At 32.9% G+C, this 23,022-nt stretch overlaps 16 protein-coding genes and 2 non-coding genes across 18 annotated transcripts; 7 read left to right on the top strand and 11 right to left on the bottom strand.

The window, feature by feature from the left end:
• Positions 1-155: 155 nt before the first annotated feature.
• On the top strand, positions 156-599 carry BMR1_01G02200 (large subunit ribosomal protein L27e; the record flags this gene model as incomplete). Its single annotated transcript, XM_012792054.1, has 1 exon — positions 156-599. The coding sequence occupies one exon, from the start codon at positions 156-158 to the stop codon at positions 597-599; it is 444 nt and encodes a 147-aa protein (XP_012647508.1).
• On the bottom strand, positions 1,177-1,635 carry BMR1_01G02192 (inner membrane complex sub-compartment protein 3, putative (ISP3); the record flags this gene model as incomplete). The annotated part of the gene is made up of 1 exon (XM_021482869.1): positions 1,177-1,635. One exon carries the CDS (start codon positions 1,633-1,635, stop codon positions 1,177-1,179), a length of 459 nt encoding a protein of 152 aa, XP_021337461.1.
• Positions 1,636-1,849: 214 nt separating this feature from the next.
• BMR1_01G02191 (hypothetical protein) lies at positions 1,850-3,352 on the bottom strand (the record flags this gene model as incomplete). The annotated part of the gene is made up of 1 exon (XM_012792053.2): positions 1,850-3,352. One exon carries the CDS (start codon positions 3,350-3,352, stop codon positions 1,850-1,852), a length of 1,503 nt encoding a protein of 500 aa, XP_012647507.2.
• A 20-nt stretch (positions 3,353-3,372) lies between these two features.
• BMR1_01G02190 (conserved Plasmodium protein, unknown function) lies at positions 3,373-4,232 on the bottom strand (the record flags this gene model as incomplete). The annotated part of the gene is made up of 4 exons (XM_012792052.1): positions 3,373-3,518; positions 3,539-3,596; positions 3,679-4,079; positions 4,100-4,232. The coding sequence occupies 4 exons, from the start codon at positions 4,230-4,232 to the stop codon at positions 3,373-3,375; spliced, it is 738 nt and encodes a 245-aa protein (XP_012647506.1).
• A 116-nt stretch (positions 4,233-4,348) lies between these two features.
• Positions 4,349-4,420, top strand: BMR1_01G02186. Its single transcript has one exon. It is a non-coding gene; the product is annotated as a tRNA-Ala (tRNA).
• A 153-nt stretch (positions 4,421-4,573) lies between these two features.
• Positions 4,574-5,372, bottom strand: BMR1_01G02185 (ubiquitin carboxyl-terminal hydrolase L3; the record flags this gene model as incomplete). Its single annotated transcript, XM_021482868.1, has 7 exons — positions 4,574-4,660; positions 4,682-4,741; positions 4,762-4,899; positions 4,922-5,059; positions 5,080-5,151; positions 5,172-5,222; positions 5,244-5,372. The coding sequence occupies 7 exons, from the start codon at positions 5,370-5,372 to the stop codon at positions 4,574-4,576; spliced, it is 675 nt and encodes a 224-aa protein (XP_021337460.1).
• Positions 5,643-5,958, top strand: BMR1_01G02183 (large subunit ribosomal protein L29e; the record flags this gene model as incomplete). Its single annotated transcript, XM_012792050.1, has 2 exons — positions 5,643-5,678; positions 5,821-5,958. 2 exons carry the CDS (start codon positions 5,643-5,645, stop codon positions 5,956-5,958), a joined length of 174 nt encoding a protein of 57 aa, XP_012647504.1.
• A 234-nt stretch (positions 5,959-6,192) lies between these two features.
• BMR1_01G02181 lies at positions 6,193-6,264 on the bottom strand. Its single transcript has one exon. It is a non-coding gene; the product is annotated as a tRNA-Ala (tRNA).
• An 81-nt stretch (positions 6,265-6,345) lies between these two features.
• On the top strand, positions 6,346-7,217 carry BMR1_01G02180 (exosome complex component RRP4; the record flags this gene model as incomplete). The annotated part of the gene is made up of 4 exons (XM_012792049.1): positions 6,346-6,477; positions 6,498-6,596; positions 6,646-6,807; positions 6,828-7,217. The coding sequence occupies 4 exons, from the start codon at positions 6,346-6,348 to the stop codon at positions 7,215-7,217; spliced, it is 783 nt and encodes a 260-aa protein (XP_012647503.1).
• BMR1_01G02175 (large subunit ribosomal protein L5e) lies at positions 8,051-9,595 on the bottom strand (the record flags this gene model as incomplete). The annotated part of the gene is made up of 3 exons (XM_021482866.1): positions 8,051-8,677; positions 8,699-8,928; positions 9,523-9,595. The coding sequence occupies 3 exons, from the start codon at positions 9,593-9,595 to the stop codon at positions 8,051-8,053; spliced, it is 930 nt and encodes a 309-aa protein (XP_021337459.1).
• Positions 9,596-10,109: 514 nt separating this feature from the next.
• On the top strand, positions 10,110-11,091 carry BMR1_01G02170 (large subunit ribosomal protein L7Ae; the record flags this gene model as incomplete). The annotated part of the gene is made up of 3 exons (XM_012792047.1): positions 10,110-10,112; positions 10,135-10,401; positions 10,564-11,091. 3 exons carry the CDS (start codon positions 10,110-10,112, stop codon positions 11,089-11,091), a joined length of 798 nt encoding a protein of 265 aa, XP_012647501.1.
• A 1,573-nt stretch (positions 11,092-12,664) lies between these two features.
• On the bottom strand, positions 12,665-13,376 carry BMR1_01G02165 (conserved Plasmodium protein, unknown function; the record flags this gene model as incomplete). The annotated part of the gene is given in 5 exon segments (XM_021482865.1): positions 12,665-12,739; positions 12,759-12,849; positions 12,933-13,056; positions 13,077-13,152; positions 13,173-13,376. 5 exon segments carry the CDS (start codon positions 13,374-13,376, stop codon positions 12,665-12,667), a joined length of 570 nt encoding a protein of 189 aa, XP_021337458.1.
• Positions 13,377-13,436: 60 nt separating this feature from the next.
• BMR1_01G02160 (protein arginine N-methyltransferase 1) lies at positions 13,437-14,754 on the top strand (the record flags this gene model as incomplete). The annotated part of the gene is made up of 5 exons (XM_012792045.1): positions 13,437-13,572; positions 13,624-13,949; positions 14,092-14,301; positions 14,322-14,547; positions 14,624-14,754. The coding sequence occupies 5 exons, from the start codon at positions 13,437-13,439 to the stop codon at positions 14,752-14,754; spliced, it is 1,029 nt and encodes a 342-aa protein (XP_012647499.1).
• BMR1_01G02155 (large subunit ribosomal protein L21e) lies at positions 15,876-16,361 on the bottom strand (the record flags this gene model as incomplete). Its single annotated transcript, XM_012792044.1, has 1 exon — positions 15,876-16,361. The coding sequence occupies one exon, from the start codon at positions 16,359-16,361 to the stop codon at positions 15,876-15,878; it is 486 nt and encodes a 161-aa protein (XP_012647498.1).
• Positions 16,723-17,205, bottom strand: BMR1_01G02150 (nascent polypeptide-associated complex subunit beta; the record flags this gene model as incomplete). The annotated part of the gene is made up of 1 exon (XM_012792043.1): positions 16,723-17,205. One exon carries the CDS (start codon positions 17,203-17,205, stop codon positions 16,723-16,725), a length of 483 nt encoding a protein of 160 aa, XP_012647497.1.
• On the bottom strand, positions 17,588-18,421 carry BMR1_01G02145 (large subunit ribosomal protein L10e; the record flags this gene model as incomplete). The annotated part of the gene is made up of 3 exons (XM_012792042.1): positions 17,588-17,833; positions 17,910-18,110; positions 18,200-18,421. 3 exons carry the CDS (start codon positions 18,419-18,421, stop codon positions 17,588-17,590), a joined length of 669 nt encoding a protein of 222 aa, XP_012647496.1.
• Positions 18,875-21,429, top strand: BMR1_01G02140 (RAP protein, putative; the record flags this gene model as incomplete). The annotated part of the gene is made up of 7 exons (XM_021482864.1): positions 18,875-19,018; positions 19,041-19,948; positions 20,006-20,165; positions 20,187-20,485; positions 20,507-20,614; positions 20,668-21,223; positions 21,316-21,429. The coding sequence occupies 7 exons, from the start codon at positions 18,875-18,877 to the stop codon at positions 21,427-21,429; spliced, it is 2,289 nt and encodes a 762-aa protein (XP_021337457.1).
• BMR1_01G02135 (hypothetical protein) lies at positions 21,798-22,967 on the bottom strand (the record flags this gene model as incomplete). The annotated part of the gene is made up of 1 exon (XM_012792040.1): positions 21,798-22,967. The coding sequence occupies one exon, from the start codon at positions 22,965-22,967 to the stop codon at positions 21,798-21,800; it is 1,170 nt and encodes a 389-aa protein (XP_012647494.1).
• Between the last annotated feature and the right edge of the window lie 55 nt (positions 22,968-23,022).

Raw genomic sequence — 23,022 nt, 5'->3', positions numbered from 1 at the left:
ATTACAGTAGCGATGTTGTGGGAGCTCCATAGTAGTTTATAATTTTATAAAAGATGTCTAGATATATTAGTATGTCAAATAATGTATCAATTGTAACTATTAGTGTGTAAATACAAATAGCCTGTGTAGACCCCGCCCCACTTTATATATTAACAATGGTTAAACTGCTCCAACCAGGCAGAGTTGTGATTGTCCTTAGAGGACGTCGTTCTGGCAAGAAGGGTATAATTGTCCACAGTTCAGATTCTTCCAATAAGATGAGACCCTACTCATATTGTCTAGTGGCTGGGATTGAAAAACCTCCTAAGAAAGTTCACAAGGCAATGAGTAAAAAGAAGGTTGAAAAGAGACTCAAGATTAAGGCATTTGTCAAATACATTAATGTTAAACATCTTATGCCTACTAGATATATTGTATCTGGGGGATTAGATCCTAAGGCCCTTGTTAAGGATGAACAAATGGATAATATTGAATCTAGGAAGCATGCAAGGAAGGCGATTCAGAAGGTTTTTGAAGAAAAATTGACACAAGTTGAATTTGATAAATCTTCCAAGGGTATTCGTGATATTATCTTCCTCAAGAAGAAGTTACGCTTTTGAACTCTTTTCAGCATCAATTATCGTATACACTTACCATTAATTGCCGCAAGTGACCAAAAGAAAAATTTACTTGTCATTGCTTTAAAGTCTTGAAAGTGGATAGTTTTCTTCTAATTTAGTATCTAATTGTAGTAAAATATTGCTATTTTTAGCGTATATTCATTTTAGTGTCTTTATGATTCTGGTATATTATGATTATGTTATTGTATATTATTACAAGCAAAGATGGTTAGTATTAATACTGTTTACAAATATTAGTCTACGTAACAAGTGTAAATCTGTTTAATTATATCCATTTACTTTCATTTGTTAATTTTTAGTACATTAAGAAATATACTCAAGAAGATGTGTAATGAATAACATTGGTCAGATTATGAGACAATATAAAATAATAAATTGATGTAATGTCAAATAATGCGCCGACCATATAGTAAAGCGGAAATTCGTAGTTTAATAAGTATTTATTCACTTGTAACAATCAAACTATAACTAACTTAAAAAGGTTAAAATGATATATAAATGATGCTAATTAACCAAATAAACAAATAGTAGTCCAAGTAAATACAAATAGTGATAACTACGACCTTTTTGCATCATTAATAAATTTGGTAAATGCCTTAGCTTCACTTTCACACGGAAAGGCAATGGCCAGTGCCTTAGTACTAGGCAATAATGATAATACTACAATTGTGGGATCGTCAAGCAACCTCTTTTCATGTTGTTGAAGAGTATTCTCCGATTGCTTGTTTACAACATGAGAAATCTCATTCAAGTGCAGATGGTGAATTTTGTCGTGAACGTCTATGATTAGCACTTTCTTTTGTATATCGAGCTGGAGCCTCCCTGGTACGGAACAGTCATTGGCGAAAATAAGAACAATTTCATTGGATTTTTTATGCAGTAATTTTGAATCAATGTCACAGTTTGATGTTTCCCTTCCACTTTTCAATTCTATGATGGCCGGAGTGTCAGTTACATCAGGTACATATTCCTCTCCGCAAACATCTACGCAAGGTGTGCATGCGCTGTTACCCATAACAGTTATCTGAGGGTATAAAAAACTATTTTTACTTTACACATTATACACATAATATAAAATATATAATATTTACACCATTGTCCATAAATTATGGTGTCACTGTATGATGCTACATGTATGTCAAGCAGGCACTACACTGTTACAATTGCATTGAATATAGTTAAGTGTAGACAAAATTAAGTAAATATACAAATATATTTCGATAAATAGGTTATTTACTGATTTCAAGTTCTTTCTCGATGAAATTGAACAAGTCATTGTTGGAAATGTCACCCAGAAAATTATTATTGCTGGATTCTGTGATTTTATCATAAACGTCGCCATTGCATATGTTATCAGACTTAGCAGTACCAAAATCTAACATATCAAATTCTGTATTAGCTACGGCAAAAGTGTTAGCATTAGTGGATAGTAATTTGCCATTAAGAAAATCTAGGTTATTAGTTTTTTGATTGGAGGAAGTGGGCGATAAATCCAGTAAATTCTTATTAATTCCTACTGGAGAGTTTGAAAAGGTGATGAGTGATTCTTTTTTATCTTCTTTGTAGTCAAGCTCAGATATATCTGTGTCCAAAATGTCATCTGGTCCTTGCAGTTTCAATAACCTTAGAACCCTCTCCGATGTTTTCCTTAATGGCGGAGATACTTTGCACCGATACAAACATTCTAAACCATGTTCAATAATGTAATCTGAGAGTATTTGGTTTTGTTCATTTGACAGATATTCTGATTTAAGTAGTCCCTCTAGCAAGCAAAGGGCTCGACAATATGACTTGCCATTTTTGATATCTGGTTCCGATAGGCACTTAATTACAGCGGCAGCAATTCCTCTAGGGTCTAGTTTAGATGCTTTTTTAGACATCAATTCAATGACCTGCGTTGATGGAGCTACCATCACCCCTCCTGTCTTCATAGCTTCCAAAAATACAGCTTCCTCCTTTTCAAAATTTTCCTTATTTCCCTTAATCTGAGCAATTGTAGTGTTGAAATTTGTATTAGGCATCCTTATAGGACTGGGTTGTTGGGAATTGAATGTGGTATTGAAACTAGAAGTTGCAGTTTTAGCCTTTTCAACTACAATAGATCCAATACGTTCAACGTGGTCCAAAATCTTCGGAGGTACATATCTATTTGCAAGGTTTTGAATATAGGAAATCGCTCGTTTGGTCGTAGATTGGCTCACGCCTTTCCTATCACTGATGTAATTTGTATTTCCATATCCCTTGGCATTGAAGTTAGCATGGTTAAAATGTGTGTTTATGACAGAGTTTGGTTGGTAAGTTGTATCGTTTCCATTATTACAATCATTACTTCTTTGTGGGTAAATAGTAGCTAAAGATGGTTTATATGAACCAGAATAAAGAATTTGTAGCAAATTTTCAATTTCTTGTGAAATTAATGACCGGTGATATTCGTCTACATCATCCAAATGTAAACAAGATTTCAGTATATCCGTATGGTGCGATAAGCAGCGTGTGAATTCGTGGGAAGAGTTTTCGCACATGAACTTCAGGGTTTTTATCGTCTTAAGTCTTACTACTGGTTCCCTATCTAACTTTTTCAACAAGTAGGAAATGATGGGTTGAGCCGTTTTAGGATATGATTTGCAATGTTCAATAAGCTCATGGTATACATAACCTGGAGTTGGATCATTTGTGTTATTAGTAGCTTTGCTGAGCAGAGCCCTAACAGACACACTCATTTGTTGGTTCATCGTCACTAGTGTAACTATTACTAATGCCCAATAATTAGATCACCGTAACATGCTTGTACAGCGGGTCTATATAAATGTTTGTTTTCAGTATGAGTGATGGGGAAGGAATACCTCCATACTCCCCTTATAGCGCCATTTGGTGTTATGTTGCGTTTTATAAGTTTATCTATGTGAGTTATGTCCTACCATTGTAATACATATCACTTATTATTTTTGCTTTGAATGGTCGAATTTTATATTTAACCTACATTACACCATTTATAGTGTTAAGAATTTTATTTTTAGTCGATATTGCACCTATAATTTAAATAATATCAAATAGCTACCTGCTTTATATAGTAAAACAAATTATTTTGGACATGATCACTAATTATGTATGTGCTGTCATTGATATTCAATCTGCATTCATGCGTTTGCTCTTCATTTTCATCTCCAATATTTTTATTTTGTCTACAATAATCTTTATCGGTGGAAGATAAATCATTTTTAGTATTAAAAGATGATTTATCATACATGATTACATCCGCCTCCGGTTTAACCCGTTTCTTGTAGACTATGGATTTTATTCCGTAGTTGGGGAGTGTGTGGAGAAGTTCGAATAGCGTTCGATTTTTTTCGGAACGGTTGCAAAATTGTGCAAAAAATTCTATGTTTATATCACTTTTAGCGGGAAATCTTTTCTGATGTGTATGGTATGGATACTTATCAACATCAGGCCAACACCACTCTAAATTAATAGGTAATTACTTGGTGTTCTGGAATTTCTACCGCGGTAAACCGGTTTATAATTTTGGTAGTAAGGAAATAGAATCCTTGGGGTCTTCTTAGACCTAAGTCTATGGCTACCAATGACACTCTTGAAAACTATACGATCCGTCATGTTTGCGATTGTATTTTAAATACTCAAAAATAATTATTAGAGTGAAATTCTGTGTGATTAGTTCAAAAAATATTTAACATTATTAAATAAATCATATTTTAATCAGGTGTGTGGTGGGGCTCGTGGTGTAGTGGTATCACATTCGCTTCGCATGCGAAAGGTCTCGGGTTCAATTCCCGACGGGTCCAAACTAAGCGTCCCTTTTTACACGTGTTAATTTTTGTGATAAATAATTCAAACTATTTTCAGCGTTCTTAACACAAATTAAGGAAATTAATTATAAATGTTTGAATGTAGTACTAATAAAAAATAATTAAGCGGATAGACACAAAAATTAATGCTCATGCACCCGAAACTGCAATCATCGAGAATCTCATTTCAGAGGGGTCAATTGACATGAATTCGTCCTTTATAATTGCTACTGTTTTCTAAATAATACCACTAAATACCTTCAAAAAATTATCATTACTCACAGGGCCATGGCAAATTGGACCATTTTGTTGTCCATCCTAAATAATGTAAGTCTTACAAGTTCAAATAACAAATTTTTGATGCTGACAAAGGTGATGAAGTGTGTATCAACATCAGCAATATTAACCGATTCTGATTGGCCCTGGGTTTCCAATGACACATGTAGATTTGCAATATCCTTTGAATCTTCCAAAAACTGGATTATAAAAACAACTAACTTTCGAACGTAGTAAAGGATCTGATGAGGAAGTAGATGAATACATTTTTTGAAGTATAGAATTATGCGAGGCATTATTCTTCTTTAAATTGTGCAATAGGTGTAGCATAGCAATGGTACCACACGCATTAGGTATGGTCTAAATAAGAGCAATCATGCCTGATTCATAAACCATACATCATCAGGGTTGTATTCGTACTTTGAAGTCACACTATAACGTTTAGCAGCAATCTAGATAATAAATATATTACTCTGCAGCTTAATGGAAATAATAAAATCAGGCCATATACTGGTTTTTTAATCTAAATTAATGTCATGATTACATAGTCAAAATCAAGGTCATCACAACTATAGATGTCATTAAATACCAAATTTTTCGCTCCTAGCATCTCCGCATACTTTTTGAATAACTCAGGATTAGCTTCAAGAGGAAGCCATTTTATTTCATCCATATTTAAAACCGTTTTGGCTTTATTAGTCTAATTTTGGTTATGAATATAAAAAGGCAGGTTTAATAAATTGTGTGAAATAGTGATGATGCTAGACTATACGTCTAGGTTAGAATTCGGTAACAAATTTAGCCATAGGTTAATTATTGATTTGTATATTATATGTAAGATAAATTGAGTGGTTAGTATGGCTGCGATATGACATTTCACTCAGTATCAAGCCCCATCGTAGTTGCAATTTCGTGACGTTATAATAACATAAAATTGATTATAATGGCGAAATCTAAGAATCATACTAATCACAATCAGGTATATATCTCATTATATTATATTTATAATTTGTAAAATAACTGTTCATTTTACAAATGCTATTATCATATTAAATCTTTGTGAGAATTGTCATTATTATGTTAAACAATATATTTGATACTGTTTACTATGGTTAATACAGAACCACAAAGCACATAAAAATGGGATTAAGAAAATAAAAATCACAAAAAAAATCTCGACAAAAGGAATGTGCCCTAAGTTTCTCAGGAATCAAAGATACTGTAAGAAGGGTCAAATAAACCTCAAAAACAAGGATTAACAGAAATATATGTTGCTAAATAACCATTAAAAAAAGTTATTTGCTAACTCTTAACTATTTAATTGTTAATTTCTCTACACCCTTAGGATCTCTCAGCAATAACACTATAAACACTGTAGTTTACTAGTGATATTAGATATTTATATTTGTTTATGGCGATATAAACAAATAAATAATAATTTTCCTAATTTAAGGATAACCATTAGTAATAACCGAGCCCATAAAAACTCAGTTTGGACCGATCGGGATTCGAACCCGAGACCTTTCGCATGCAAAGCGAACGTGATACCCCTACACCATCGGCCCCTAGACACACAAGGGGAATAGGTTTATCTATAACATACAACTCACTATAGATCATTCATCTTTTAAATGAATTAATTATGTATGGATAGTATTGGTAGAATAGTAATACCTGGGGATTGCGTTGCATCCACTTCAAAGACACTTCTTAATGGTTATGGCATTTATAAACATGAAGGAGTGCTATATGCGAGTCTAATGGGCAAATTGGAACAGGTAGTCCAGATTATATTTAGATAAACCAGCTGATTTATGTTAAACCGCTTAAGGGGCGTTATATGGCTCAAGTTGGTGATATAGTTGTTGGTAGAATTGATGAAATTGTTGGTAATAAAGTAAGTCAATGTTCCAATTTCACAAACATTTATAAAATAATTGATTTAGTGGATGGTTGAAATTGGAAGCGTTGAACGGGCTCAATTATCAATTTTTCAAGTCAACTTAAGTGAACTTAGTGGAAGAAGGAGGTTGAACGAAGACCTCTATGATATGAGTAACATTTTTGCCCTAGATGATTTAATCTCATGCGAAGTACAGCGAATTATGGTATTAATTAAATAATTTAGGCTGAAGGAACTGCACTCCTTCAAATTAGATCAGATAAATTGGGGAAACTTAAAAATGGAATAGTACTTACAGTTCAACCGTATTTGATAAAAAGGCAAGCTAAACACATATACATTTTTGACTTTGGTGTAAAAATTACACTTGGTTGTAATGGAAAGATCTGGTTAAGCTCCAGTGATACTAATGACGCTCCTTCGTATGGCGATAGACAAAATATTAGTATCATTAGAGCTATCATACAAACTATTGCATCGCATTACATAATCATTCATTTTGATATGATTAGTGAAATGTATAAAATGTTTATAAAGAAGAATTACAAGATTCAAAATTTTGACATTTTTATCCAAGGAACTGAGTTACTCAAGGAATATCTATCCTTAGCTTAGATTAATATATCGTAATCATAAATTCTGTATACGTTTACAATTGGAATTACTTAGTTGTAATAGGTTATTTATTAATTCATTAATAACTTCTTTAAAAAAAATTGTTCATTGATTTTTAGATTCTATTATAATTATTTTGATAATAACAATAATGATTATATCCAGTTATTTGCAAGAATGAAAATGTAAACAATTTTAAGGGAAAGAATTAATACATGTGGATATTAAAATTGGCAAATAATAAAACTGTAATTGCCATTAAACAGTTATATTATTATATATCACAATGGTAATTGTATTATATAACATAAAAAATTGTTATAGTTAATTAGTTAATTAAATATTTGAAATTACACTCTCCGACATATAATTATTCATCGTATATGATTATCATTGGTAATAAATTGTTTGAAATTACTGAATATTGTTAAAATGACACTAAACTTGTTGATAGTAAATATGAATATTGGAATAATACCTCAACCATCACTGATGGCACATAACATATATTACTTGGTAAATAAGGGTAATTAAATAGTTAATATATTTACAACTATAGATGAAGAGTGTAAATAACTAGTAATTACTTTAAGTAAAAATATAAATAATGTTAGTTATGTCTAGTAATTGTAATGAGTGGATCAGTACAAATGTTTCTTCAAGAAAATTCTGTTGAAACACGGAAAGTCATCATCGCACTCGAACAATCACAGGTCAAAATAAGACAAAATGTGCTGTGTTATATATATGTGTAAAAATCAGACAAATAACTGCATCATATTTTCAGACGCAAATTACCCAAAAATAAATCATCATATACACTTTTGGCACAATTAAGCAGCTGCCTGCTCTGCTTCCAGACACATCTGCATCTTCATTTTCAATCTCTCGTTTCTTTGTTCTTTAGTGAGTTTACGATGGCGAGGATAAGTCTTGGAATATGTCTTAACCGTATTGCCCTGGATAACATTCTTGGATGGATATTTCCTAGTCTTTTTAGGAACTATGGGATCCTTCTTAATTTTATCATGGGCCGCCCGGTATAGAGACTCAATTTTATCCGGATCTACTCCATTTTTGATGTACTGAGAGAAATGTTTTTTGTACTTGTCAGGGTCTTCTTCTTGTAAATATCTCATGTAATTTGCAACATGTACGCCCATAATTCTATCACTATGCACTTTAGAGTCATAGCTACATTCATCGCCATCTTTAGTATAGCCTGGGAATCTCTTTTCACTATGCGGAATGTGCAATCCACCATCGCAAGCGCCTTTCATGGCACCAAAAACGCGGTTTCCAGTTGTAGTAATCGTGATGCCCACGTCTAAAAGAGCTTTAAATGGTCTTCTTTCACAGTCTTGTTCCTCTATGTGATAATCTTCACCGGTGGCTTCCGTTGCGGCAAATTGACTGTCCAATCCCAATTTCAATAGTATCCTCCTAGCAACGAGTAAGCCCTGAATTAAATGTAAACATACGGTGCAATAGGCAGCTGCATAATTGGTTAGTCCAGTTTGGATGCCAAAATGCTTGAGTTCTGATGAGTCCGCAGATGCATGTATTTTGTCTCCAATAATGGTCGATGAGACAATTTGGCAGATTATGCGTGTAGAAGTGGCACGCACAACCAAACGATACTTGGGAGAACTATACTTGTTCTTGTCCTGTTGCACCAGTCTCTTCCTGGCATAGTAGTCAGTCTTTCCCTCTGAGTATTAGTAAAATATTATAAATAATTTATGCCAACAAATCATTAATCATTAAAAAAGTATTATGTTGTAAAATAGTTTATGATAATGAACTGTGATTCAGCAAAAATTGAAAGAGGATAAGTATATTGATTTAATGGTGCATAAATTAACTGAAATTAATTATGAATACAAATAGTGACACAATTGCCATCATAGGAATATATAATCGAGAAGAAAATTAATCAAAAATAGAAAGATGATTCACTTATTAAATGCATAAATATTAATCAATAATAGAGTGGGTATTTGTAGCAAACGACAGGTGACACGAATTCAATCGTGTTGTTTTTGTAAGCATACATTATTGCCACGACAATCCGGTCACCAAAAAATGTTCAGTGAGGTTTTGCTTAGGCAGTCCACTCATTAATGACTCATTAATGACTCATTTAACACTACAAAAAACGCTATATACAATGAAGTATCATGTTAATTGTGAATGATTTGACAACTATGCAATTAAAACAGGTGACAAATCAATGCATAATAGTATATTCAGTGTGTGAAACAGAGCATTAGTAAAATGTAAATGAAATGACATCAGTATGTACCTCTTCTTCGTCTATATTTAACTTGGAATCGTTTAAAGTACGCCCTGTTTTTAAAAATTTTCACGTAAGCCATGTTACTAAGCTATGGGACGCCCCACTAATATAGTCACAGCATTACTAACTACTCAATTACCGCCAAGTCTGAATAAAAAAGAATTTTTAAAATTCTAAAATTCTAATTAAAAAGTCTTGTAATCCATACTAAAACTATAATTTCAAATTACTAATCATCAACAGATAAGATTACATCCAAACACTATAGATTCCATTAAACATGTATTATATTTTACAATATTTCGGTGATAAGGTCAACAAATGTGATCGTTATGTAATTATTCACAAATAAATATAATTTATAAATCAACATTGTTATGATGGTATATAATGAGTGTGTGGTATTGAATTAGTCATCAAATACCTCAATAACATAACAGATAAATAGGTATGAATAACTACTCTTTAATTACAATGAATTAGTGATAAATGTGGGTGATATTCGCATGTCTAACTCTGTATGCAATGAGCTTAGCCCCATGTCCCAATTGACAGTAGGGCAACCGCTATTTAACGTATTTACATAATTTATAATGGTAAGCACAATCAATGATTTAGCCACCATCTTCGGCTAAAAAGAACAAAAAATTACCACCTAATCCCCTTGGGGAAAAGGAAAAGAAGAGTGTAATCAAGTTGAGTCCATTCGAAGCAACTCCAAGAAATTTTAGAATTGGAGGAAATATACGACCCAGACTCAACTTGAGTAGATATGTCAGATGGCCCAGATATATCAGGATTCAAAGACAGAGAAAGATCTTGTTGCAGCGTCTTAAGATTCCTCCTGCAATTAACCAATTTAAGTATACCATTGATAAGAGTCAGGTAACGTAGCTATTACTACACCATTAAAATTATTATATGTTCGAGAAGATTCCTTTTGTATATTATATTTATGAAATTATTTACATAAATTTTTATGTAAAATGTATATAAATAATTTTGAATTGTAATTTATCAAAATTTATTTAATTATAATACATCTAGTCTGTTGAACTACTGCGATTTTTGGAGAACTACAAACCAGAGACCAGAAAAGAGAAGAAGGCTAGACTTACCGCTACAGCTGAAGCATTAGCTAGAGGTGAAACTGTAGCAGCCCCTAAGCGTCCTTACATGCTAAAAAGTGGAGTAAATCACGTCACCGACTTGATAGAATATAAGAAGGCTAAACTTGTTGTTATTGCTCACGATGTACATCCCATTGAATTGGTGATATGTATCCCTGCCCTTTGCCGTAGAAAGGAGATCCCCTATTGCATTATCAAGGGGAAGAGTAGGTTGGGCAAACTTATTAACCAAAAGACAGCAACAGTGGTGGCTTTGGATAATGTTAGAAAACAAGATCAGGCGAAGTTTGATCATTTTGTGAAACTGTTCACTGGCATGTTCAATGACAATGTTGATATTAGGAGACAGTGGGGAGGTCATACTATGGGTATCAAGTCGCTGCACAAGCAAATTAAAAACGATTTACTTATTTCTCAAGAGCATTCTAAGAAACTTGGCCTATAACTAAGCTATTTTGCACATGTAGTTAAATTAATAACATTAAATTGACATGTCTCACCACGACGAAGGCATTTATGCACAAGTGGAAACATCATGATGTGTTAGTGTCAACCGCCGGATTCAATTTTCAGAATTACATGTTGTCTAATAAATTTGCACACTAAATATTCATATAGGTGTTATCTAACCCAATATATTTATTTATGCTACATTTTTTCACAATGTACTGTCAACCATTGACAGATATACGTTTATCCCTGGCATTAAAATTCGGTCAAAGGCTGCTGATGATGATGAATAACAGACCTGTACTGAGTAATGCAGATAATAAATTCTGATTGCAGCTACCTGCCACGGTAGATCTATAAATCTTCCGCCAAAGATAGCTTATAATCACCAGAATTGTAATAATCGCAATTCTTACAAACACAATTCATTCACTCATCATTTAATATTTGGCAGCACTAGCAATATTGTGACGTTACTATGTAAATGATTATATTGTTATTGATAGGAAAAGCCGACTGAATATTAACTGTTGCTAATCCACAAAATGATTCATGGTAACACTAATATAATTATTAACATGATAATATGTAATATTATCATTAATGTATAATATACAATGTCAATATAATGTTGGACTGTTAATCGATATTTATTCATTGATTGATAATTTAATATAAAATAAGATTAAGATGTGAAACATGATGAACTATTGTTTTTACCATCTTTCGGGTCTGACGAATTTGATGATAAATTGTTCTGATATAGGCTCTAAGAGGATATCATTTTGAAAAAGAGAAATGGTTTCGTTAAGGGGCCAATAGTAAACTTTAGGGTTATGTTAGGGTCTATACTAGACTTTCGTTCCCCCCTTAAACAATTGTACATCACAACTCAATCAATCTCCAATATATATCATTCATATATCAAAAGTACGTTTAAGCACATTTTGACTATAGCACATAGATTATCTCATATTACAATATAATCACCCTGTAACTAAGGAATAATGCCGAAGTAAGTATGTAAATCATATTTTAATGTAAATTGGTGTAAGTAATGATATGCTTTTATACATTTGTACCGTTTGTAAACACGCTACTAGAGTGGAGTATTTGTTTAAATATCCAATTAAGTGGCGAATATAAATGCGTTAGCGCGGAACATGATGATTTAGCCTGGTCCGTGTTTCTGATAGAAATGACGCTACAATGGCATACTGAACAGATTTATTTTTCAATGCATCTTCAAATTTTGAAATAGTAAATAATAACTACTAAATAGCAGTACACACTAACACTAGTTCCAATTAAAACTTCAATTATATTATTGACGAATTGACAAAAAACAGAAATAATTTGCGTCAAATATAATAGCAGCTGTGTTTGAATGATGATTAAAACTTTCGTTCTTCTTAGATCCTATGCTGAAAAAACGGAGACCTGATCTGATCAGCACAGCTAGAAAAATTTTACGGCATATATCATAACCTACATTACCCGCCTATAACACATGAATAATAATATATGTAAAACGACATATTGGTCAAAAAAATTAAACATGATGTGGGTTAGAATTTCATGATGAACAGAATACATTCGACAGTAATAGCAATGAATGAAACTACCAATGCTACTGAAACGCTCTGGATTAACTGCAATTACCATTACCAATCCCATTTTTGCATGGTTCACTGCCAAATAAAATGCTCCAATGAAGGTCATAACTACAGTCATTATCGCATTCAGTCCTATTCTAAATTAACAAGTTTCTACAATGTTAATATATAAAATAATTCATGAAAATATTAATTATTATATATAAATATTATAACTTACCCTAGAGGTGGTAATACCTTCTCATTAGCCTTAGGTTTAAATTTTGAAATCAACCTTTGGTAGCGCTGTTCCTCAAAAATCTTGTTATCATCCACATTTTCTGGTCTAGGTAATTCAATGCGATCTGTGTGAGTTGGTGTCTACTCATTATAGTGGTATTTTTAAGTAAATCATTTACAGTAATGACAGTGTCTCCTTTCCATTTAGAATATTCGCTAACCTAATTTAGATTCATCATACAAGTTCAAGTAATTTATCCAAATTTATTGTGTCAGAGTTTAGCATTTCATCCACAGGAGTTTTTTCTTTGATAGGGTCTTGTTTGCGATTTTTAACTTCATCTATTTGGGAATGTGTTTGAAGATGTTTTGATGTGTAATATACAATGTATTTTTTGAGAAAATCGTCTATTTCAGTCGTTTTTCGTATATATACGGCGGACATAATATCTCAGATTATACACTACAGTAGGTACAGGGCATCAGTATATAGTAATGATATAATATGGTGAATCTTGAAGAATTTGCTAGTGACTGGATCGGATTCCCAGAAGATGATATTGAATCCGGGGACTACTATTTCGACTCCTACTCCCACTTTGGTATACAAGAGGAAATGTTAAAGGATTCCGTTCGCACGGGTAATTAATTGTTACATAATTGACACCTCCTACAAAAATTGAGTGATTTAGACGCATTTAGGAACGCAATTTTGCAAAACGGGCATCTGTTTTATGATAAAATAGTGCTAGATTTGGGATGTGGCACTGGAATAATGGCAATGTTTGCAGTTCAAGCCGGATCAAAGCATGTGTATGCGGTGGATCAATCAGCGATTATATTCAAAGCTAAGCAGATTATCCGTGACAATAATATGGGAGATAAAATTACATTTATAAGGGATAAAATTGAGGATGTAACATTGCCTGAAAAGGTGGATATCATTGTTAGTGAGTGGATTGGCTATTTTTGTCTGTATGAAAGTATGTTAGATTCGGTTATATTTGCCAGGGATAAGGTTAGTCCTTCTGTGGTTGTATTAATAATATGTAAATTTTAATCGCACACTGATAAATAAATGTTAAACATTATTAACTGATGAATATCATTTAAACAATTTTTTATAAATAAATGATTTATATAATTAATAGCTAAATTAGTGGTTAAAAGAAGGCGGGCTTATATTTCCAGACAAAGTAAATATTTATATCGCTGGTATTGAAGATGGTGAGTATAAGGCTGAAAAGCTGGATTCTTGGCGTAGTTTTTACGGCCTAGACTTTTCTAGCGTTATACCTACTGTTATGCATGAGCCAATCATAGATACTGTGGACTCTCGTGCCTTGGTAACTAATCCCTATTGTATATTGGTAACTATCTACTGATTTAGAAAATTGATGTAAACAAGTGGAAAACTGAAGATTCAAACTTCTGTGCTAAATATAGGATCGTTGCAAATAAAAAGGACTTCATGCATGCGTTTGTTTTTTGGTTTGACATAATATTCTCCCAATGTCACGTACCAGTTCATATAAGCACAAGTCCAAACTCAAGCACCACACATTGGAAGCAGACGGTATTTTATATCAGAGATAATATGCCCCTGGAGAAGGGAGGTATGTAGATTTTATTGGATTATAACTATATTTAATGATTATTTTTACTTATAATTGTTAAACATCACTAATATAGATATTATAACTGGCATGATATGTGTGCGGAAGAACAGGGATAACAAGAGAGATCTAGATGTGAAGATGTCTTATTATGGCAAGGGAAAGTGGTTTCAAGTGGATGATTGTAATTTTTATCGTATCAGATGACAAGGTATATTCAAAATTAATATTTCCTCTTTATGCCTCACACAAATATACAACACTAGATTAGATAATGTTATTTATTTTAATTATTTTTAGTTTAGTGTAATTAATAGTTTTATTCATTTAATCACGTAACTTATATATATTTAGATTTGATTAAATATTTTTAATTGTTATGTATATTAGGTATTTTGTGTAAATTGTATATACAGATAATGAAATTGATTTATTAATTTTAATACATATTTTTGAATAAATAATATCTTTGATCAATTTTAAATAATAAATACTATTTATAACAATAATTGATGGTGATATTTTTTTCTTAATTATAATTCATTTATATAAATAACGAATAATTATGTATAACAGATATTTTGTGTGTATGTGTACAAGTAATAATTGACGTAATACAAAGAGTTAATTGCTTGAATAATTAGACAGCATAATGAAATGGTTAAAGATTATTTCTATTAATGAAATAAATATTCGGAGATATATAATATACAAGTGCAAATGTTTGTAATATTATAACTTAGATCATTTATGATTTCATAACCCAGATAATTTTATCACTAAAACTCAAACTATATAACTGATTTTCGCATAAACTAATAGTAATATCTAATTGATATTATAAGTACATATTGTTAAACACATCTTATGTTACATATAATACCCAAATGTCATTATAAACGATCTATATTTTAATATCATTCAAATACAATGCATAGATTTTGATAAAAAATTAATTGTAAATCACTGATTATACACGAAAACCCCATTTATAACATTTGTAACAGCAAAAATATGCATATATAAAATGCCAATAATGCAATAATTATGCAGTCGCAAGACAACATGTTATTAATAAAAAGTGATACAATGGATAGATATAGTAATAGATGCGTATATCACACGCAATAGTTAACTATTAGATACTGAAAATCATAAATGAATAAATGTTAAGATAAGCTGTATCATGTGCATTGATATTGATTGATGTCCAGCAATAACTATCAGCAATAAATTGTCAATTAATTAATAACACTTGTATTAAATAAGTGTTAATACAATACTTTGATTGCCTTGAAACGTATAATATTTTGACAACAGAGCGTCAATTAATACTTTTCAACAAAAGGTATGGCATCCATGGTAATTATACTATTAGGATCGGCCTTAACAATATACCCAGGAGATACGCCTGCTGGTTGCCTCTTGCATAATGGAGCACTTTCTCCCCTTGCCTTTGCCTCATTCTTTGCCCGGTCGTTTGCCTTTACGCGATTAATAAAATCTTCCCTACAACGACTTTTTCGCACGTGGTCAATATGAACGTTTATACGTTTAAGGATTTCCCTATTGCCCACAACTTTTCTAACCATAACAGACAAGGCCCTAGGGGCAACATTGTAAACTATACCAGTTCTACCGTGATAAAATGAGTGAGGCATGCCGCGGTGTTGCGCTGGATCGCAAATAATGTCGACGTATTCTCCACGTTTGAAAGTTTGCAAACAACGACCAACAGTTGACATTCCATGGCGTCTGAACGCCTTAGAATACTTTTTTCTAGTTCGCGATCGAATTCCGAATGAGTGAGGCATGTTTGATAGACCCCATAAACTCACTTATATAATCACGTTACATCATCTAGTCTTCCGTAAATGTATTAAATCATTAATCGTTTATATTTCTACACATATCTACGCATTTAAATATTAATTTTCTTGATTCTATCACCAATATTCATTATTATTCTACATTTATTAGTTAGGTTCTGACGGTGTATTTAGTCACTCACTTTAACCGATAATCCACTGCCAATTGTTTGTCACGGCATAGATTAAATAATTATTTAATAATTTAGTACATCTAAGAATACTGCTGTGAATATACCTAATGGCTAGTGTAGTACAATGATTAAATCAATAAATAGTTGCTACAATGCTGTGAAACAACATTCGCCTATGTATTAATGGAAGTCTCCTCAAATGATTCAACAAGTTCCGGGATATCATCATTGTCGTTCCCGTTGAACTGCTTCAGAACCTCAGGGTCCAAACCATGTTTCTTGTAGTCAATACCTGCTGCATTTAGTTGATCCAACAATTGTGGTATTGAAATTGCCTTTTCCTCTGCATTACCCGATATGACATATGTGTTGGAGCTGGGAGATGCTTGAATTTTTGGATTTACTATGTGGATCATATTCCCATCGTCCTTGATCATCTGGACCTCTTCTATACCTGGAATGTTGGCAGTGCCCAAACGTTTCAAAATAACCTGCATTTTCTTGTCATCTCCAATAGGCTTAAAAACACGCTTAGCCTTTCGCCTCACTGTACCTTTGCCTCCGGTCTGTTGCCCGATAGCACCGAGCTTTTCTCTGAGCTTGGCCCGCGCAGCCAGCATTTCAGGGGTTATTTCCTCCCCAGCAATCACTGCCATTCTTTCAGTTATTCACAGCAATCCTTCACTTTTTATTGGTAAATCTTTTACTGAATACCTACGATCCTGTGGTGTATGAGTGGGGACAGAATCCAGCTCACTATACTCCAAAATAACTATACTAACATCTTCCGTATATTTCACGTAAAGCACACGTATTAACTAAACAAATTACTAATACACTTATTTTTAAGACTTTTACGATTTTTTTACTCTGTTTAATTAATTTGATACCCATGATTAATGACGGGAGGCCACAGCTAATGTGTTTTATTCCATTTTAGGACCTGCACCGTCACATATATTATATTAGAAACTGTTATTTAGTTAGTAAAAATTAATATCGAGTTCCACAAAAAGTGCATATTTTATGATAGTTATGTTATGATTCCGTGGGTATACTGATCTGGTCAGCATTGGGGAATATTTTAGTTAGTGGGCCCTTTGCAGGAATCCATTTAACATGAACGCCTTTATTTTCTAACCTGCCCTCTGCCTTATATCTGAGGTAGTCTCTCTTGCTGAAATTTGTGAATCCCCAATTTTGGGAAACAAATATTCTTTGCCTTCCGGGGAACTTGTATTTAGCACGTCTGAAAGCTTCAATGGCACGAGGTATTAGGTGTTCCTATGTCAAGCAATGTAATAGTGTATGCATGATAGATTTGTTATAATAATCATTAAACATGCTGAAAATTTCTTACCTTTGTGCGGATAGACATTAATATTTGTCCAATATGAACACGAGCCACAAGTCCTACTGGTTTGCCAAAAGCCCTTCGCATTCCAGTTTGTAATCTATCAGCACCTGCACATGAAAGCATTTTGTTGATCCTTATAACATGGAAAGGGTGTACCCTCACGCGAATGTGGAAGTACTCCTTACCGCCGTTTTTCACCATATACTGAATGAATTTATATCCGTTATATTTATATATAAAGTTAACCCCAGTTAATTTTATAAACATAACATTAAAAGGTGACGTGTAATTACCTTATTGGCGCAAACTCGAGCAGCTTCTAGAGCTTCATTTGAAATTTGCTCATACTCGTTTGACACAATGTGGACTACGGAGGGGAAAGTGTCAACGTCAGCCGCCTTCTTACCCATATCGAAGATCCTAATTTTAGGGTCTGGGACACCACGGCAGAAGCGCGACTTAGGATAGGGCTTGTTCTTGCAATAACGATAGCAACGTGCGGGTCGGCGGGCCATCTTACATTACCCACCCCATACACTAAGTCAACCAACCTATTTAAAGTACTTGCACATTTTATCTTGAAATACCGCTCTTAACAATAGCCACACCACTTACATATCACACAATAATAAAATCAATGACACAATCCATGCAGGGTTATATCTTGCCTATCCTCCAGTTTTTACATTTCAACCTACACTAATCCTACACATATTAGTGTTATTTTCAGTAATTTGTTAGAAACATATCAGTTTATTATATAATAATCAAGATTGATTAAATTATTTAGATTATATGTATTAGCTATATTTCTATCAATTACTGTTACTATTCCTGGGACACTGTTATGTCGTTCTGGCATAAATATGTTAATTTTGAGTATATAATTCGATGGAGTGCATTTATATGTTTTGTTGATTTATTGGCTTTACAAATTGTACATTTATGTGCCAGATATAGGGACTAGTATGATGCGCTGTATGTCATGTATTATGATATACCCTGCGCTTCAACATCCAAAACTGAGGTACATATTATGGTCTAAATATTGCAAAATATATTCATTTCCCTTTAATTTACACTACAAATACAGTTATACGGATATTATTAAGGTGATTAACCGCATTATTTCAGAGTTTTAGACAGAAATGTAACCACTTGGAGCACAATTACACCCATTCTCAATACATTGGATTGTTAAATGAAGTCAAATACGTTAGTGACGGTAAAACCAAAAATGAGTTGGAAGTTGACTTTAGAAATTTAACAAACAAGACACTAATTGAAGCTAAAAATGCAGAAGAATTATTAACTTTATTGAGTCAGTACGTAGAGTTGGATTGGCGTTCTTCTGCTAGAGATTTATTACCAAAAATTACAACGCAAATTAATGATTCAAACGCAAATGGCTCAACGTTAACCAATAAAATTACTTACGCCATTAAGGTGTTTGAATTGCTATCGCAAATAAAACTACTAGACAATCAACTTACCGACTACATCATTCAAAATGTGAAATTCATAATAAATTCGGATTTTGCCAAACTAATCCTATCTGTCTCAACCTACGGCCTAAGGACTAAACATATATTGGATAATTTGTACAATGAATGCATGCTCAGAGCCAACGATTTTAATACCACAGATGCAATGATGATTATACGCGGTCTATCGGATTTTGCCATAGACTACAAAGACTTTTTCAAATTGCAAACTGAAAAATTATCATACAATGTGCAATCTCTTACTGATGATGATAAGAAACTAGTTCTTAATATGTGCCGAGCATTACACCACGACGTGTCATTTGAACCACTAAAGGATGCTATATCTAAGCACTTATTAGATAATGTAGATAGTTACGAAATTGATTACCTAATTAGCATAATTCCCTATTTGTCGAGGGGCTCGAAAAGCAATTCATCAAGGGCACTGGTTTGTCAGACACTAATTAAATTATTTAATGATGAACTAAAACTTAAAAGCTGCTCAGTTGAACAGCTTTCTAACATTTTAGAGTCAGTAGCTTGGTGGAAGATAAGGTAAATTCTCATAATACAATGCATTACACTACATAATTGAATAAAACACTTACATAGATCAAATCTTATCAATCGCATATTATCCCTTTTAACCACTAGAATTAATGATGTTAAGAATGCCAAAAATCTGGGGTTATTTGTAGATATTTACAATTCTATCAATGCAATGAGCTGGTTTCACCACCCTTTCATGTTATCTTCGGCACCATTTGTGAAGGTTGGGAATTGTATTATATAGGAACCACACTTGATGTCTCGAATTTCACCCTTGCAATTTACTCGTATTTTGCAGACCTTCAACAAGATCCGTTATTATGATAGGGAAAGCTACGAATCAATGCTAGAGTACATATCGAGCGATTTTAGTGCATTATCAACGCGTGTCAATCAGCTTTCAGATGTACTCCTTGCGGCAGCAGATGCAAATGTTCAAGCGCACAATTTTTACAAAAAATGCGCAGCATATATTTATGAATTTTTTAAAGAAATTCACCTGCAGGTCACTGATGATAATATGATAAAGTATTTGGAGTCTAGGCAAGCAATTAAATTACTTAGGCGTGTTTGGCCCAGGGACATAGCCAATCTTTCTTGGTCACTAACAGTATTAGAGTACCACAGGACTTCAGAATTCATACCACTTATTCAATTATTGCTTTCCCCTCAGTAAGTATATTTGTAACTAACTATTTATTTAACATTTTAAATAAATAATTTAGAATTGTACCAAAGCTCACTGCATCAGAAGTAGAAATGGTATTACATTGCGCTGAAGCTTGTATTATTGAGTGCACCAATATACCAAAACTTATGCTTATAGCACAGGATTTATCACAGATATATAACAAACAACTCCAACAAATAAAAAATGATTATGATAAAATGCTGGCAGAAGAAAACTATAATGATAGTGTTAATTCGACTAAAAGTGCAGGTAGTAGAATTTATAGTCACAATGAAAAACGCGATGGTCCATGGATAAGTAGGCACCAAAGCTTGTACTCGGAATTTCACTCTAGGGGCAGACTTAGAGCTTCTAGACAAATACAAAATACGCTTAAACATATGGGCATTGAAGATATGTTATGTCGTGTCACTCCTCACTTTTCTAGTCCCAACATTATCGACATTTGCTTCTCCAAGGAACATAAAAAAGGCATTGTTATTCTTGGTGGTAATTTTTTGATGCGTGATTCACACACCGGCGATTGGAATTACATGGAAACGGGACTTACAGTTTTACAGCGTAGGGTGTTATCACTGCAAAATTGGAAGGTATTATTTTAATATATTATATAATAATTAAATATATAAACATGAATATACTTGTAAATCGTGCAAATATACACTTACTATAAATAATACAGACATATGAGATTGGATGTTCTGCCTGGTCTCAAATGGTTAATCTGCAAGATAGGAAAGATTTGTTACAAAGAGCATTAGCGTCGTTGGAAATTGAAATACCTGATAGACAGTAATTTGCTTGCTGCTTAATGGTGTTTAGTTTTACCATTACGGACATTATACGAATACTACATAATAATTGGGTTATATTGTTAACTATTTATTCGTGCAAATTATTAAGGAAACATCTACAATAACACTCGTACTGATCAATCAGTTAACCAACCATTCCTAATATGTGGTTTTATGACAAATAATCATCAATCATCTATATTAATTGTGATTGAACATTCCCAAAGTACAACTCAAATTAATGTTAATGACAGGTGTGATTAATTTACTAATCCATATACATATAATACAATTATTTGTTTAAAAAATAAATATTTAATATAACGCACATAGTGTAGCAGTATAAATTAAAAAATTAATTGAATTGCGATCATGTAGGACTCGTAGTAGTCATCTCATCTAGAACGGATTTAATAACCTTGATATATTCATTCAAAGGCATATCCAACAAAACCTTAGTTAGTGAATCTGTGACTTGGGACCTTAGCTGCATCTCCTCATTTTGAAGCTGTACTGCACGGTCCAGGTGTGATATTTTTTCGTTATTTTTAGAGGTATCTGTGGAAGGTGCGGTAATAACAAATTCGACAAAATCTGAATGCCGCCTTCCCCCATTGAATTTGGAATAATCATTCTCAAACGATGATATGGGTGATGCATGGGCGAATACGTGCTTAATAAATTTTGTTTTTTCATCATATGACTCAATTGAGGCGAATGATTTAGAGCCAGTATCAGTTTTTTGATTAGTAGCATTTACTTCAGTTGGAGGGTGTGTGATAATTGTATTAGAGGACATTTCATTTGATTTATTAGATGACTGATCGCTTTTTTCATCCACACGAGTAGGCGTCACATAACAACCAGTGCGAGACCCCAGTTCCATATAAGGAATGAAGGGCAATTCATCCTCAGCGTCTCGCTCAATCTTATTACTTGTTTGTTTGTCTGAATTAAAACAACATTCCGCAATGTTGTTTTGTACATTTGGCGCACTTGCCTTTTGAATTTCCAATTGTTTCCGCGCCTCTAAACTTTCTAGGTACAGACAATCAAGACAATCATCAAATTTTTTGATATTACCATGCGCATCATAGCTTTCATACTGGCAATTACAAGTATTATTATCATATGAACAGCTACCATTATTACAATACGTATTACATTGATCTAAAGTACAACCATCGAATGGGGATAAGTGCCATGAAGCTTTATTTATACAATTTTTATCACCATCTAACTGCCCAAACGTAGGCAAAGGAGCAGAATTGGGGAAATTTGGAGTTATTTTAGTCCGGCGAATGGTCTTTAGTTTGAAATAGGTACTTGGGGCTTGTTCTTGGAATTCGTCCATAGACAATTTAGCCATTTTATTTCCAAATATACTATTATCAGTACTAGTACTAGCACTGGCAATAGTAGGGTAGGATTGGTATGAGACAATAACTAGACTATCAAAAATATTCATGCACCTTGTAGCATATAAGCAATTGTTTACTCGTCTTAAAGTACTTATGTGAACCATTAAATATGGATTCATATGGGTTGTATCAAAAATTAATATTGTACATGTTACATTTGTCTTACAACAAATC

The sequence above is a fragment of the Babesia microti genome, chromosome I (genome assembly GCF_000691945.2).
Source record: "Babesia microti strain RI chromosome I, complete genome".
NCBI lineage: Eukaryota > Apicomplexa > Aconoidasida > Piroplasmida > Babesiidae > Babesia > Babesia microti.
Note: the sequence above shows the minus strand (reverse complement) of the source record. Positions and strands in the feature narration are given on the sequence as shown.